Source organism: Pteropus vampyrus, unplaced genomic scaffold (genome assembly GCF_000151845.1).
Source record: "Pteropus vampyrus isolate Shadow unplaced genomic scaffold, Pvam_2.0 Scaffold117, whole genome shotgun sequence".
Taxonomy (NCBI): Eukaryota; Metazoa; Chordata; class Mammalia; order Chiroptera; family Pteropodidae; genus Pteropus; species Pteropus vampyrus.
Window position 1 is genome coordinate 2,033,864 of NW_011888898.1, and position 17,060 is coordinate 2,050,923.

General features: G+C 47.4%; 1 protein-coding gene across 11 annotated transcripts in view; it reads left to right on the top strand.

The window, feature by feature from the left end:
- NFATC2 (nuclear factor of activated T cells 2) overlaps positions 1–17,060 on the top strand; it is a 156,773-nt gene that overhangs the window by 27,119 nt on the left and 112,594 nt on the right. For 9 of the 11 annotated variants that reach the window (XM_023534076.1, XM_011365966.2, XM_011365965.2 and 6 more), the window contains exons 2-3: positions 5,990–7,010; positions 11,323–11,494. In XM_023534076.1, coding sequence (XP_023389844.1) covers positions 5,990–7,010; positions 11,323–11,494 — 1,193 coding nt within the window. The remainder of the gene's footprint in view (positions 1–5,989; positions 7,011–11,322; positions 11,495–17,060) is intronic. The other 2 variants (XM_023534077.1, XM_023534078.1) reach the window with 1 other exon arrangement.

Sequence of the window (17,060 nt, forward strand, 5' to 3'; positions counted from 1 at the left end):
AGCAAAGAAAGGGTAGAATTTTCAGTTAGAAGATCATTCTTTCCATTATAATAACATACGATAGGCCTCATTTATTGAGTGTGTATTTTGTGTGTTCTGGGCTGTAGATGGATTAGGTTAACTCCAGTGGATATTTTCACTGACTTCATCATCGTGTTATGTGTGAGGACTCAGAGATTCCCCAGGTCACATAGCTGGGGAGCGGGCAGTGGAGCTGGGGTCCCCTAACACTGTGTGTTGACTGAGGCCCAGGTCTCAGGGTAGATGCTTCACTGAGGTGGGGCTGGAGTGGCCTCCCCAGCCATCTCGTCCTGCAGTTTCTGAGGGTGGCCGAGGTTTCCTCAAACCTTTGTAGGGCCTAGATGTTGGGTGAGCATCTGGGACCTTGATGCAAGGAACGGTGATGGTAATGAAAACTTTCAGATGCCTGTTGTAGACATGAGTTACCTGCTAGGGCTGACGGTGAGCACATGTCTCAGTTCTGAATCATTTCAGGTTCGAGGGCATGACTCATGGGTTGGTGCCCCCAGCAGTGTGGGCCTCTGCGGTGGGCAGGCCCCGAGGGAGGCGCCAGGCCATAAGGCACAGAGCCCTGGTTCTCAGCTGGGGGCGATCCTGCCTCGCAGGAGACATTTGGCAATGCCTGGAGACGTGTTTTAGTTGTCAAAACTGAGAGAGGGGTGGGGATGCCACCGGCCTCTAGCGGGTAGAAGCCAGGGCTGCTGCTAAACACCCGTCAGCCACCACCAACAAAGAATTGTCTGGCCCCTCATGTCAGTAGTTCTGGGGTTGAGAACCCTGGATTAGTGGTCCATGGTGCTCTCAGTCATGCCTGGGTTCAAGTCGTGGGAACTCGGGCAAGTTAATTCACCTCTCTGTGTCTCTGGTTCCTCATCTGTAAAAGGGAAATGAATAAACAGTGTCGCAGGTTGCTGTGAGGATTATATAATTTACTACATGTAGCGTGCTTACAACAGTGCCTGGCATGTAAATTCTCAAAATGCTGGCTACTTTCGCTGCTGCTGTTGTTATTATTATTATTATCCCCATCTGCCTTCAAAAAGGTCAGTCTAGTGGGGAGACAGACAAGTGACTCTCTAATCGATAGACTTCACTACATGACTCTCTAGAGTCTGGGAACACAAAGGAAGAGTGACCGGTCCAGCCTGGGGAATCAGCAAGGGCCTTCAGGAGGAGGTGGCCCAGGTGGAATCTTGATGGATAAATAGTGGCTTGCTAGGCATGGTGAGGACGGGAGGTACGCAAGGGAGTTCTGGGCAGGAGGAACAGCACGTTCAGAGGCGTGGAGGCGCACGGGACCTAGGGCAGCAACCTCTGAATCCGCCATCACTGTCCCCACTTCCTTTCTCTCTGGGAACCGATGCCTCCCATGTGGGCCAGGGACCTTCCATGGCAAGCGACATGGTTTCACGTGGGCCACTGTGGGGTACCTCGCATGTCATGAGAACCATCTCCTTTTAAGCGCTCCCTCTCTTTGAACCAGTCAGAAGGAGCGAAGGTGCCACTGTATCTTTAACACCTTTCTCTCTGACATTTGCCATTCCTCCCACCTCCAGCCTTAAAAAAGGTAGGCTTTCCGGGTTCGTGGAAACGTTCTACGTCTTGATTGTGGGGGTGGTTAAAAGGGGGCGGTATATCATTTGGCAACACTCATTGAACGCGATGCTCCGAATCTGTATGTATAAGTTACACCTCAATAAAAAAAAACAAAAAAACAAAAAAAAAAAACATGGAGGGGGAAAAAGGAGTGGGCCTCAGGCTCAGAGCCTTTGGCTGGCCACAGTGTCTCGCTTGAATTTAGTAACTTTTATTTTTATTGTAGTTTTTTACCCTACCTTCTATTTATGGAGGTGACACTGATTTTCCATTTGTGGTAATGGTGTAAAGTTTCCCTTTAAGTACAAAAAAAAAAAAAATGTGAATGGGCTTAAATAGAAGTATTAAGTAAATAATACCAGTGATACATTATACATACAGCAAAGATCATACGAGTGGTAAGAAAAGCAAGACTTTTGGCAATGTTTCTGAGAGAATTTGGTGACTCTAAGACGAAACTAGTTTTGCCCAGCGTTGTGTAGGCATCGCGAGGACTTAACAGAGCTGTCTGTGCAGCTGGCAGTTGTGTAAGGAGAAACAGTGAAGGATTCTAGCTACTTTAAAAAATGTTTTAGCGATGAGCTGTTTGTCTGTGAGATTCACTGTCAAATATCCAGAGAATGGAGAACTCAGTGATTATAAACTACCTTCCTTTGCCCTGCTTGCTGTTAAACTTTCAAAATCTTGGGGGAACAAAAGAGAGGAAACTCTGCTCCTTGAATTAATTGAAACCAATGTAAATGCTTGAAATGCTTTTGCCCAGCAAAGCAGCCTTTCTGTTTTTGACTGCTGCCAGGGAGCTTGAGTGATGTGTGTTTGCATGGTGGGTTCTGTGACTTTTCACATCAGCCCTGATGGGGTGTTGCTGATAAGACGTAATGCAGTTTTTCTGATAAGGCCGGAATTTTTGCTAGGAGACTTTTTGTGTTTTGTTTTGCTGGTTTGCAGGGTAATGGATTATCAGAATGTTGTTATGGAGCAGATATTAATTTCTTTCTGGATTAAAAATCTATGTTACCTGCCGGGAAGGTGTGGGTTTGTGGGCATGTGTGTGTACATGTGTGTGTGTGCATGTGCATGTATGTGCTTGCTTGCACGAATATGAATTTATATTGATCCAAGGCTTCATAAGAACTCTAGACCCTATGGACTCTGGAAGAATCAAAAGATTTCATAGCCGGAAACAACCAAAGAGACTGATTCAGTTTAACGCTGCTGTTCTGTTATAAATAAGTTTAAGACAGAGTTGGTTGGGTGGGGAAGGTTTTTAAGGGCACACAGCTAGTTCGTGGCAGAGTTGGAGTAGATCTCAATTTCCTGCTTCCTAAACTGGCGTGTCATTAATATATATCATGTTCTGTCACACACGTGTGTGCATGTGTGCATGTGTATGTGTGTGCGTGTATGTGTGTCTGTGTGTGTCTGTGTGTGTGCGTGTGTGCGTGTGTATGTGTGTGTACGTGTGTGTGTGTCTGTGTGTGCGTGCGTGTGTGCGTGTGTATGTGTGTGTACGTGTGTGCGTGTGTGCGTGTGTGCATGTGTGTGTGCATGTGTGTGTGCATGTGTGTATGTGTATGTGCGTGTGTGTGCGTGTGTATGTGTGTGTGCGTGTGTGTGCGTGTGTGCATGTGTGTGTGCATGTGTGTATGTGTATGTGCGTGTGTCTGTGTGTGCGCATGCGTGCGTGCGTGTGTGCGTGTGTATGTGTGTGTACATGTGTGTGTCTGTGTGTGTGTGTGTGCGTGTGCACATCCTCTCACCGTTTTTATACTACGCATACGGTATGCACCTTGCCTTTCCCCTTTAACACGATCTTGTGATCATTCCATCTCCATACAGAAAGAACTCTTTTCAACCTTTTTTATAGCTGTTTTGTATCTCGTATGAACGAACCAGAATTTACCCCATCCCCAGTCGATAGACATAAGGTTGCTTCTAGTCCTTTGGGATTACAAACAAGGCAGTGCTAACCAACCTTACGCGCGCTCCACTTTGCGCACGTGAGAGTAGATCTGCAGGATAAATTTCTAAAAGCAACATCGCTTGGTTCCAATGACACGTGTGTTCTCTCAGGGTAGCATCTTGCCACCTCGTGGTTTGGATATGGGCATCTTTGAGTCGTAGCTTAAATATTTCACATCGACTTTCCTCCACTCGCTTTATTTATTCATTCAGCCAACCAGCAAAAAAGAAAAAAAAGGTTTTGAAGGCTCGCTTTGTGGCAGGTCCCGTCCAGGTGCTGAGAACGCAGTGGGGAGGGAGAGAGTCCCCGTGGAATTGATTGACTGTTGGAGGTGGGGCTGGAGGTTGGGGGAGAGGCTGACAGTAAGTGAATAACTTCAGAATGACTTAACTGGGCTTTGTGAGAAGTGCGTGGGGCATAGCGGGGGAGCGCGAGTGGGGTCTGACCTCCTCAAGGGGGCCAGGAAGCCTTCCCGAGCGCAGGGCATTTTAGCTGGAGAGAATGAGTGACGTTAGCTACATAGAGAAGGGGCCTGGTGTGCGGGGGGAGGAGCAGTGGAGGCACAGGGAACAGCAAGTGCAAAGGTCCTGAGGCAGAAAGGAGCTCCGCGCTTTCCACGAACAGGCAGACAACCAGATTGGCTGGAATCCAGAGAGAGGTGAGGCTGGAGGGGCAGGCAGGGCCTGGCCAGGCTGGCCTAGTTCAGGTTGTTTAACTTTACCCTAAAAAGTACGGGACGAGATTCCCTGAATAGATAAATATATGATGTCAGCTGGTAACTGGTGTCAATGGAGAAAAGGCGGCAGGAAAAAGGGGTGGAGGTTGACTCTGGGTGGGGATGGGGACGGTCTTTCCGATGGGCCAGTCTAAGGGGCTGACTGAGCAGACAGATGAAGGAGCTAAGAGAAGCAGCCATGGGAAGATCTGGGGAGCAGAGTTTCCAGGTAGAGAGGACAAGACACTCAGGAACCCGGAGGCAGACTCTGCTGGAGGATCAGCGAGGGCAGCAGGAAAGCCGGTGCCGGGTCAGGTTCGGTGAAAGTGGCGAGACCGGCCAGGGCCGGGGGACAAGTGCGCTAGGGACTTCGTATCTCATCCGAAGTGTCCGGGGAAGCCTTTAAAGTGGATTTCATGAGTGGACATTGCAAAATGCCACGTGGAGAACAGACCATAGAAAGCAGGGGCAAGAATGTGGAGACCAGGAACTCGGTCCAGGTGGGCAAGGACGGCGGCTCGGACCAGGGCGGCTTGTCGTGCGGAGGGGGCGGCGTGTGAATTTCATTTATACTTATCAGTAGAGTGGCCAGGATTTCCTGATGTGCTGGACGGAAGGGCGCGGGAGAGAGGGGAGTCAAGGTGAATTAAGTGGTGACGGAGGGAGTGGGGGGGACCTCTGCCGAGCTGGGGAGGGTGAAGAGGGCGGGCAGGGGAGTGAGGTGGCGGGAACGGGGCTCGCCAGTTCCCTCACTAAGTCCGCTCTCCAGCTGTGGGTCCCTTCGAGGTGGCAGCAGAAGCCTGAGCTAGATGGCCACTGTCCGAGGAGCAATGACGTCATTCTGCAGCTGCCGGTGTTGATAGTTCGGGGAGTCTGGATAGCCAGGGCCTCGCCTTTCAGGCGTCCGGTGGCTTGGATGTGGGATGTCTAGCCCCCACTAATTCTGTATTTGGGCAAATTTCTTCCCCTCCTGGGGCCTCAGATTCCTCCTCTGTAAAATGACACAGGAGTCCCAGTTCTGAATTAAGCCACTTCTGAGACTCAGGCATGAACATCTGGGGTTTGAAGCCCGAGCTCCACAGACTCCAGGCCCGTGCAGCCTCCCTCTGCGTCTCGTATCTGCATCAGCAGAGTGATGAGATGGGCCTGGATCCGTGTTTTTCAAACTGTGGGTCAGGACCCACGGGTGGGACAGGGAATCCGTTTAATGGGTTGTGACCAGTATTTCAATGACACGGTGCCAGACAGGAGGGAAGCTAAGAGCACATCATACGTAGCAGGGTAAGTATTGTTTTATGAAACTTGTGTTTCAGTTGTGAGCGCATATGATGGTGTGAACTAGGCTGTGAAATCGAATGCATTTCTTCTAAGGGTCCCATTTGGACAGAAGTTTGGAAGCCGTGAGCCCGGCTGGTCGTCCAGGCCTCTGGCTAACGGCTGCCCAGCTTGGCCGAGCTGTGCGGGGGGCACCTGCACCCAAACCTTTATGCTTTGACCTGGTTCTTCAGATCAAGGAATCTGGGATGAAGTGGCCTTCTGGTGAGGGGAGGAGGGTCCAGCTTCGGGGTTTGACAGCGGTGGGGATTAAAAAATAATAATAATAAACAGCAGGAGAGGAGTCGACCTGTGATTGCTCTGCGTGGCGAGTTCTGTTTTAGAGGCTTAAAAAGACCCCTCCCCCCTTCTCTTTCCAGAAGAACCGAATGCACATAAGGTCGCCAGCCCACCCTCCGGACTTGCGTACTCTGATGATGTCCTGGACTATGGCCTCAAGCCATACAGCCCCCTCCCCAGTCTCTCTGGCGAGCCCCCCGGCCGATTCGGAGAGCCGGATAGGGTAGGGCCCCAGAACTTTCTGAGCCCGGCCAAGCCAGCGGGGGCCTCAGGCCTGAGCCCTCGGATCGAGATCACTCCATCCCACGAACTGATGCAGGCAGGGGGGCCCCTCCGCGTGAGAGACACTGGCCTCCTGGGGGAGCAGGCGCCCCTGGCGGGGGTGGCCGCCAGCCCGAGGTTCACCCTGCCCGTGCCTGGCTTCGAGGGCTACCGCGAGCCGCTTTGCTTGAGCCCCGCTAGCAGCGGCTCCTCTGCCAGCTTCATTTCCGACACCTTCTCCCCCTACACCTCGCCCTGCGTCTCGCCCAATAACGGCGGGCCCGACGACCTGTGTCCCCAGTTTCAAAACATCCCTGCTCATTATTCCCCCAGAACCTCGCCAATAATGTCACCTCGAACCAGCCTCGCTGAGGACAGCTGCCTGGGCCGCCACTCGCCCGTGCCCCGTCCGGCCTCCCGCTCCTCGTCGCCTGGTGCCAAGCGGAGGCATTCGTGCGCCGGGGCCTTGGTTGCCCCGCTGCCCGGAGCCTCACCCCAGCGCTCCCGCAGCCCCTCGCCGCAGCCGCGGGACGACGGCGCCCCCGCTGGGTACCCCCCCACGGCCGGCTCTGCCGTCCTCATGGATGCTCTGAACAGCCTTGCCGCGGACTCGCCTTGTGGGATTCCCACCAAGATGTGGAAGACCAGCCCCGACCCGTCGCCCGTGCCTGCCGCGCCGTCCAAGGCCGGCCTGCCCCGCCACCTCTACCCGGCCGTGGAGTTCCTGGGGCCCTGTGAACAGGAGGAGAGGAGGAACTCGGCCCCCGAGTCCATCTTGCTGGTGCCGCCGACTCAGGCCAGCTGGGTCAAGCAGCTGGTGCCCGCTATTCCCATCTGCAGGTGAGTCGGCCTTTAAACACCATTCGTTCTATGATTTCGTGTTCAGAGAAGCTTTTCTGGCCGCGAGCATGGGATTCAGAGTTAGCCAGACCGGTTTTAAATCCCGGCTCTCCATTTACCAGCTCTAAGACCCTGAAAGGAAAGGAAGTTCAATTCTCTGAGCCACAGTTTGCCCATCTGTAAAATGGGTATAAGGTTACCTGGCTTCCTGGGTGGTGGTTATGAGGTGATAGGGTGAATGTGATGCTCATATGGCACCTGGCTCCTTCATTCATGTATTTGACGAGTATTTATCAAACACCTACTGTGTGCCAGGAACTGTTGCTATAGGTGTTGGGGAGATAGTGGTGAACAAAATAGGCAAAAATGTCTGCCTTCACGGAGCTGACATGCCCCTAAGCACAAAGCTAGCCTTAACAAGTGCGATTTTCTATCTTATAAGAGGAATTGATATTTGTTGGCATCTGCGAGGTACCTCAAGACTGTAATCAGTAACATGGAGGCCCTAAAAAATGCATGAGCCATAATCCTCAAGGAGCTCAAAGTCTTGGCAAGCCCAGAGGAGCTGTAGGTAGCAGCAGCATGTAGGCCTGGGCTCTCTCAGGACTGGATCTGAGCCCTGGCTTTGCCATTCGCTGGCTGTGTGATCACCCGCCGGCATCTCTGGTGCTGCTATCATGCTGTGCCCGTAACAGACATCACTAATCATGCAGGAACCTCTTTCTCATCAATGCACTTTTTCGATGCCATGCCCAGGGCAGACATTGCTAATCAATCAGGACCTTCCTTCTCATCGAGCACCTTTCTGGGCCTTGGTTTATTCCCTATGAGATGAGGATAATAATAGTACGTATCTCATGGTGTTTTTTCAAGGATAAAGTGAGATGATATATGTCACACTCTTGGCATTGAACCTATACAAAGTAAGAGCTCAAACAAAGGTGCCGCTCTTATTGCTGTGAGGAATCTTCTTCATCTAGAGGAAGCACCTTTGTCGCTTCCTCGTTGACAAGCCTCGCGCTAGGAGATTGAGCTGCCAGTAGCCTTCAGAGTAATGACAGTGACAGTAATAATCGCCAGTATTTAAGAATGCTTGCGATGTGCCAGGTACAATTCTCAGTACTCTCTATGTATTATTTCAATTAATTCTCACATAAACCTGGCTCGATATTATTTTTACCTTCATTTTGGAGATAAGAAAAATGGAGTACACAGTGGTTAGGAGCAGATATTATTCTATCCATTCTCTTAGATGAAGAATCTGAAGCCTTGTGCTATTACTATTATCCCAATGGTTTTCAAAGGGTCGTTGGCTTTTAGCAAGGGGAAGCCACAAATTCTTTTCTCATAAAAGGTTGAATACCAAAATAAATAATGGTAGAGACTTTTGATCGGTGTGGGGTTGAGAGTAGCCAAGGGCCCTGTTCACTAGGCCTGGCTTACCCCCGACACCAGGCCGAAATGGACCCAAACGAGCTTCTAGTCTGGCATTTCCTCCAAAGCATGTTCTGAGAACACCGGGGCCATAGTAGGTCAATCGGTGTCCCTTAGGAAAAGGAGTTTCTGGGCTTAACGGAGTTAAATAGATGCTTTTGTGTAGAGGCCACTCCTACTTGTGGATGAAATGAGCAGTGATTTCAAAGACTGGCCACAGAGTTCCGAGTTCTGGGACAAAAGTGTCACAGAGCCACCTTGAGAAACGCCGATCAAGGCCAGCCTCTGGCACAGGTTGAGAGACCTGGACTCAGGGAGGTGAAGTGACATGCCCATGACCACTCAGCTAGTTAATGACTGAGTTGGAAATTAGAATCCAGGATTCCTGAGTTCTCGTTCTTTCTGCTAAATCTCAACCTCCAAAACATGACTTATTTAACGATCGGGAGTGGAGAGGAGCATTAATATAAAATATGGTTGTGCCACATTTACCTGAGACTTTATTGTCTGTAAAGTCCTCCCCTCTGCATTCTGTGGCTTTATCTGAGAGGTTCTGATGTGTTAGGGTCCTTTAGTCCCTAGCAAGTGCCAATCTATGCCAACCAATGAGATATTTGCAAGAATTTTCTGTAAGATTGAAAAGAAGGGCATTCATGGAAGTCTCGTGATAATATTTATCTCAGGTTGTGTGGACAACTCAGTAGAGGGTGGAATTTAAATGCAGGATTTCAGACTGCCTCCAGTCTTCTGATTCTTAAGATAGTATTTCAGTTCTCAAAGACCTACTCCAGAACAAACAGCATTAGAAGTTGGTACTTAGGAATATCCCACTGAATCTTCTACTTACTTAATTTTTTGCTACTTCTGAAGACACAGGGGCGAAGTGGATTTTTTATGAGCCTTATTTTGCAAACTTTACAATTTTAAACTTGAATACAAGATGAGAGTAAGAGTATTTACCACCTACGGCACCTTGGCTGTAGCAGAAGCTTGAAGGCCTGTTGACATTGTAACTAAGGTAGAAATAAAGGCACTTTGAGCACCCTAAGACATCAGGGTAAGAGGGGTTTCAGGAGACAATGTGGTTGGAAAGAAAGGATTGAGATTTGCTTGCATAGCGAGGATACAATTTTAAGATCGATTGTCAATTTAGGTTGAACTCTGGCACTGATGGAGTTTATGGGGTGCCATCCCCTTCCATTCTCCCCTCGATATTGATATGCTAGGGAAGGGATGGAATTGGCTTCATTGCAAGTGCTTAACTAAGTCCAGTTGATAACTAAGTCAGCTTCTCGCAGCTCTGGGTTTAGTGAGAAAGAATATCCTGATTGGATTAATGATTTCTGCCATATGTGAAAAATCAGGACATGATGACATAAATCCATGCTTTGAACTTCAAAGCTACTTTGAATATACAGGGGTTCTTTGAAATAAAACTGCTCATTTATTCATTCATTTATCTATCCATCCATCTGCCCATCCACCCACCCAGCGAACATTCACTGAGTGCCTCTCAAGTGTCAGGCATTGTTCTAGAGTCATTCCATAAATGTGATGTTTTCTTGGACCTATTTTAAGGAAATTAGTAATAAGATAAGAGACACTACAGAGATGCGGTTAGAGCCCTGGACTAGGAGTCAAGAGACGTAAATTGGATCCTTGGCTCCATCTTGCTCTGTGATTTTGGGACAATGTCTTTAGGTTCTCCGAGGATCTGAAGGAATGATCTAGATAGATGGTCAAGACCTCAGTCAACTCTTAGATGACATAATTCTAACCACATATCAAGTGTGCTTGCTGTGTGTGCTGAATAGGGTTGAAATTCCATATTAAAATGCAACTTAATGGCATGCCTTATAATTTCAAAGACCTTACAATTTCAGATGTAGAGGCATGTATATCCAGTGGTGTAACTAAGATTGTCTACAGGAAACAACTATTTATTTGAAATGTACAATATATACAGGAAAAAAATTATAGCTAGTATTTTTTTTTTGAGCACTTCTCATACTAAGCTCTTTATATAATCTCAGTATCCCCATTTCACAGTTGAGGAAACTAAGGTCCAGGAAGGTAGATGCATTTGCTCAAAGTCACACAGGTAGTTAGAAGTGGAGCTGGGACTTGAAGTTGGATATGTGACTCCAGTCATGCTCTTGACCTTTACTCTTCATGTAATATTAGGAAGTCTGAGTGGTTCGGCTCATCCATACCTGAACCAGACACCTCTCTATGGCTGGGTATTCTGCACTTGACATGATAAGCACCGTGACTGGAAATGTCCTCTCCCTAAAATTTACTTTGAATCGAGATCATCGGACATAGAAATAAGAGCGGAAACAACTCTCAGATGCCAGCCACCTCGTGCATTTGTTATGTGGTTGTAGGAGACCGAGGTTAAGAAAGCGAAGTTCCTTGACTAATGTCACATGGTATGTTGGTGACACATGTGGGTCCTCTGATGCCCACTGTAGTGTTCCTTCTCCTGCATGCACTCCTCAGGAAAAGGAAAAAATCCTGGCTAAGGATTTTTTTTTTTTAGAGGTGGGGATGTGATACTCTTCAAAATTCCCAGAGGAAAAGAAGTTGTAACAGCTAGAAACACGCTAGAACTAACATATAATGAAACTAGCTTCATCAATTCAGTGAATTTATTCACTACCTTCATCAAGACGAAAGAGAAAGCAAAGAAAAAAGATTTCTATCTTTTGAAGAGCCTTACCCATTGTGTCTGAGAAATATCTGCTTCCCAACAGCCATCATTTCATTCATATGCACACTGGACATGATTTTTAGAAAAGGGACCATTTATATTTATTGTACAAGTTGACTGATTCTGATTTATTGTACACACGACTGATTCTGTTTCCTCCTTCAGTATCCCAGTGACTGCATCCCTCCCTCCACTCGAGTGGCCACTGTCCCACCAGTCAGGCTCCTATGAGCTGCGGATTGAGGTGCAGCCCAAGCCACACCACCGGGCCCACTATGAGACAGAAGGCAGCCGAGGGGCTGTCAAAGCCCCAACCGGTGGCCACCCTGTGGTTCAGGTATGGACTTGAATTCTTTTTATTTTGTGTCCCTTATTTTTTTACTGGATGATTCACTTCTGCTAAGCCACTGCCTGTTGCTTTTTAGGTTGAGGTATGTGACTCAGCCTCTTACTCCTCAGAGGGGTGGGAAATTTAAGATTGAATTAGTATCTGAAGCTAATGCAGCTACTGAGAATCCAGAGGAGAAAGTTGTCTTGAGCTGGATAAGGACAGAGATGGTATTCATGTTCAAGCCACTTCTTCCCTACTCTTTCTGACTGAGAAACTGCTAGAGTTTGGTAGACATTTGTATGTTGACAGAAGTTTCTGAAGCCATCATTTTGTGTTTAAACTTCAGATAAGAGTCTATAAAGAAAAATCAATATACTCTTGTAAAATATAGAAAAGTAGAAGAAATTAAAACTCCACATAATAAAACTGCCTGAAATAACTATTATTAGCATTTAGATGTATTTCCTGTTGCCTCTTTTCTATTCACAAACATGTCAGTGTCTATGACTATACATTTATATACTCGATGTTATAGTAGTTTGTACTTTGATTTTTTTTTTTTTACTTCACATTTTACCATGAGCATTTCCTCTTGTTTTTTTCTTAATAGTTATCTTTCATGTCAGTGGCTTTTAATTCATCCTCAGATTTTTTTTTTTTTTAATAAGTAGAGAAGTGTTCTTTTTTCTCCAAAATAGAGTTGAAATCTTTTTAATTGTATAGTCTGGTTCACCAGCAGCTGCTGATTGGTACCTACCAATCGTTTATATTAATTTAACTTTTTAAAGTATTTCCCTTCAAGTGGAAATGAGAAGCCTATGATGACAATCTGATGCATCAGAACCCTTTAGAGTAGTTGTTAAAAATACAGATTCTTGAGCATTCCCTGGAATTAGTTAATTAGAAGCTATGTAACATGAGTAGAATTCAGACAACGAACAAACAAACCCCAGCTCCCCAAATCTCTGCAGGTGCTCTGGGTGTGTACACCTGGTTAAGGACTTTTATGATAACGTTAGGAACTTATAGATCCTGGCAGATGCTTTTTCTAAATCTGACATCACTGCCATCTTGGGATCTGTTTCTATTCATTGCGTCTTTTCCTTGACCATGAGTCCCATCTTCCTCTTTCTTTGCATGTCTAGTAATTGTTGACTATAATCTGACATCGTGATGATAATATATACTGGGCATTGTAGAGACTCTGGATGTTGTTATTTTCCTCTAAAGGCTAATCTATTCGGGGTTGGGAACCTCCTGGTTTGGAGGATGGTGTTAGTCTGTGTGTTTGAGTCAAAGCCTTTGGTTGTAATGAGAAACTCATTCAAAGCAGATTAGAAAAAGGAGATTGTATGAGGGGACTGCTGGGCGAGGGCATAAAACCAGGCCAGGAGACTCAACTCAAGAAGCCCCTGGACTTGGGAAGTCAAGGTTCAAGACACTTCTTTGTTCGGTCAGGATTTATTCTGCAAGTATTTATTGGGCATCTACCTTTTGTCATATGCTGTGCTCGATACTGATATATATATACGAAATATAATGAATAAAAAAGTTATGAACTCTTTCTTCATGGAGCTCATGAAGCTAGGGGGAAGGAGTCACTGACTAATTACGTAAATGATAAAATTACAAATTGTGGCAACTGGCATGAGGGAAAGCCCTTGGGGCTCTGGTTGTGTAAGACGGGGGACGAACATCTGTTAAGATTTTCCTGAGGAAGAGACTAGAACCGAAATTGCGTGGGAGGAACAGCATGTGCAAAGGCCCGGAGGCAGAAGGAACCACATCAGAGGACCTTAAGGAGTCTGGCGTGACTGGAGGATGAAGGGCCAGAGAGAGAGGGGAGAGAGGCGGGAAGGGACCAGGGCATGCAGGGCCTGGATAGCCACGGGGGAGAGTTTGGCTTTTATTCTGAGATGTGAAAAGCAGGAAAGAAACATGACTTGATTAGGGGTTTGATAAGACCCAACTCTGACTGCTTCTTGGGGGTTGGAGCTGAGATAAGGAACAGAGCCGGGAGCTTCCGTCCATGGTCTCTATGCTTGTAGGGCTTCTTCATTCTCTGATCATTCGACAAACGTTTGCTGAGCACTCCTATGTAGCAAGCATGGTTCTAGGTTCTGGAATATGGTATGAACAAAATAGCCAGAAATCCTCATGCTCGTGAACTTACAGTTGAGCAAGATGGTAATAGATAACACTTAGCGAGTGTTTACTGTGTGTCAGACTCTGTTCCGAGTGTTGTATGTATTAACTTATTTAATCCTTAAAGAGCCCTATGGAGCAGGTTATGGTTAGTTTAGGGAGATGTCAAGGAACCTGTTCAAGGTCATAGCTATTGAGTGGTGGACCTGAGACCCAGGTGTCTGGCTCTACCTGCTACACCACTTTCCCGATCTTCTGCGTTTCTCTTCAGGCCAGCTTTCCCTGCCTGATGGAAATATGCCCACACCTCCTGCCTATGACTTTTATATGCTATTCCAATTCCAGCCCCATTACCAGCTCACTGGGGCCCAAATCTTTGTTCTCAGTGAGATTCTAATTGGTCCTGTTTGGGAAGGGTGCCACCCACTGGTCCAGTTAACTCAGCCAGAGCGGACAGGGCATGTGAGGTGCTAGGCTCTGTTCACCCATTCATCAGGGCCTAGGGCCATGGAAAGTTCCAGAGAACAGAATGGGCTGAATGTGCAGTTCAAAAGACACCTGCTATACCGTATTGGAAGTTCACGCCCCTTCTTCCAACAGCCCCCAAAGATCCATCCTTTTTCTTGCTCGTATCTTTGAAAACTCAAAGTGTGACTTAAAAATCTGTAGCCGTATTCTCAAAAGACACAAAATGAAGTATTTAAAAAAAAAAAAATCATTTGAATAGCGTGTTCTCTTTAAAATGAAATGTGCTAACCTCTGCTTTTTTTAGCGTAGGAAGTCAGTTTAAAAAAAAACTCCTTTGAAAAAATGAAGGAAAGAGGGGACCTTGAGAAGATGAGTGCTCTTAACCTTTAAGGAGGTGTGAAAACCCCATTCAAAATCTGGAGGGTGCCCCTTTGTTCCCAGAAGAGCAACCAAAGCCCCATTTTTGTACCTTGCCTAGAAACTTCTGCTGGTTTCTTTCTTGGTCTCTGTCTGTCCCTTTATCTCGCCATCTGTTTCTATTTCTGTACTATGCCACGTCTCCTTTTACCTCTTCTCAATTATTGGTCCCCACCCTTCTCGTTTTTTATTTGCCACACTATAAAACTTAATCTTTTTTCGCATGCTTAGTGGTTTTATGCTCCTCTTTATATGGAAATAAAGTGAGTACAAGACCATTGCATTCTCTTCCTTTAAATATAAAATTTTAAATCTTAAACATATGCTGCATCTAGCTGGTTTTTTTTTTTCTTCTTCCTGAGTGTCACTTGGTCTTGGAAGAAAGTTTGTTCCAAACCTTAAATGCTTTTCACATCTCTTGACTCATTCATTAGGCGAGCATTTTGTTGAGGACCTACTGTGTGCTAGGCAGTGATAATATGACGGTAGGTGAGATCAACACAGCTCCTGCTGTGGCAGAGCTCAGGGGGCACTGGAGGTGCCCAGGATGGTTTGGTGTAACCAAACATTGCCGAGATATGTAGGTGGATCGGGGAGGCCAGGCAAGGACAATCTGGAATGACACATGGACTCTTAAGTAAGACATGGCGGCTGGTCAGAAGCTCATCTGTGGGATTCACAAGTCGGGGGTAATGTCTTCAACAAAACAAACCATGCCAGAGTACTTGGAAGACCTGCTTTAGAGGGAGGGTCTTGTCAAGGAGGTGACTTACCAGCTGGGACCTGGAGCAGGTGATAGAGCCAACGAAGAGAAGAATGATGCCCTTCCTCCCTCTGTCTCGCTATCTCTTGGTGGTAGGAGAGCGTTCCATGCACAGAGCACAGCTCGGGTAAAGGTCCCGAGGCAGGGAAGAACTTGGTGTGTCTGAGGAGCTGAAGGAGGGCCAGTGTCACGTGCGTTTAGCTCGAAGGGTGACGGGTTGGCAGGACCAGGACATGCAAGACTCATAAGCCAAGGCAAGGAGCTAGGGTTTTATTTCGGGGGAAGGGAGTGACGAGTTTTGAATAGGGGAGGGAGGTGATTCTGATTTAATATTTTGAGGATCACACGGTTTTTCTCTAGGGAGTGGGTCAAAAGGACTAAGAGGGGAAGCAAGGAGATGAATTCAGCAGGCTGCGGCGTGGCTAAGTGAGAGAGCGAGGGGGTGAGGATGAGGAGGTAGCAGCGGGAGAGGAGGGGGTGGATTCTGTGGTGTGGTCTTCTGGACTTGGTGCCGGCTTAGATGTGGGAGGTGAGGGAGCACCTGGGCTGGAAGATGGTGTCATAGGCCAGGTAGGACGACTTGGAGAGGAAGTCATTTTCCTAGCGGAAGATTATGAGTTCTGTTTGGGGTGTAGGAAGGGCTTGTGAGATGTCCAAGCAAAGATGTCAAGTAGGTAGTTGGGTATATGCGCCTGGAGCTCAGGAACAAAGTCCCGGACTTTCTAATTCTCAGGCTCCTGGAATGGCTTAGACCACATACATGCGCCATCACTCACGGGCTTGGCGCGTGTCCGCTTGGCGCGTGTCCGCTTGTTGCTACCCTCAGTAGCAACCTGCATCTCTCCAGAAGCGATGCGCTGAGGAGAGAGAGGGTGGAGAAGCAGGATCACACACGGACAAGATCACGAGGGTCAGGCAGTGAAAGGAAATGGCCGGATGAGTCAGGGAGAAACGGGGTGCTGGAGAGTAGGGCGCAGCAGAGTGTGCGCCTCGTCTCTCGGAGGCAGCCCCTCTTCGGCTCCCGTTGGTTGTGCCATGCTGGGATGTGGGTCCAGCGCTGCTAGGTTTTACAGTTATTTTTTTAAATCTGAATTTTCATGTGAAATTTATGATGATTACGTTGGGGCTACTAAATCCAACTTTAGGTTAGCTTTGGCTCAGGGCAAATAGCCTCCAGTTCGAATCCTGTGGGGGGTAAATAAGGACTACATTACTTCAAAGTTTATCACGTAGAAAGGGTGACAAGAGCGAGGCTATATTTCTATGATTTCTAAGAATTGTCCAGCTCAGGAGGGAGCCGGGCCCAGCAGACTCCTACAGAGCTTTGAATCCCATTGAAATAGGTGAAGTTTATGGTTTTTTCCTGGGAGCCAGAGAATTTTAACTCGTTTGTCTGACTTTGACCCGTTGGGACCAGTTGAGACAGGGAGCCACTCGACTCACCTTGGAAGGAGCACACGCCTCTGGTGGACCACTGCCATCATCTCCTCATTCCGTTTCCGGACAGGACACGCTGGTCCTTTGGTGGCTTAAATGTCCGTTCATAGGTGGCTTCGTGAGACTGGGCTTTACGTGTTTCCCCAACTCTTCACCTTTTGAGATCTAATAATGTTCCAGGTGAGAGTGGCCTGTATAATGCCACTGTCATTTAATCCTCCCCCTGCCTGCTTCCAGACCCTTTAACCGTATTCCTGCCGAGAAATTCCCAGTAGAGGACACTTCATTTTATTCCTTATCCATCCGTGTGCTGGGACTTTCAAAAAATGTTATTCTTACCTC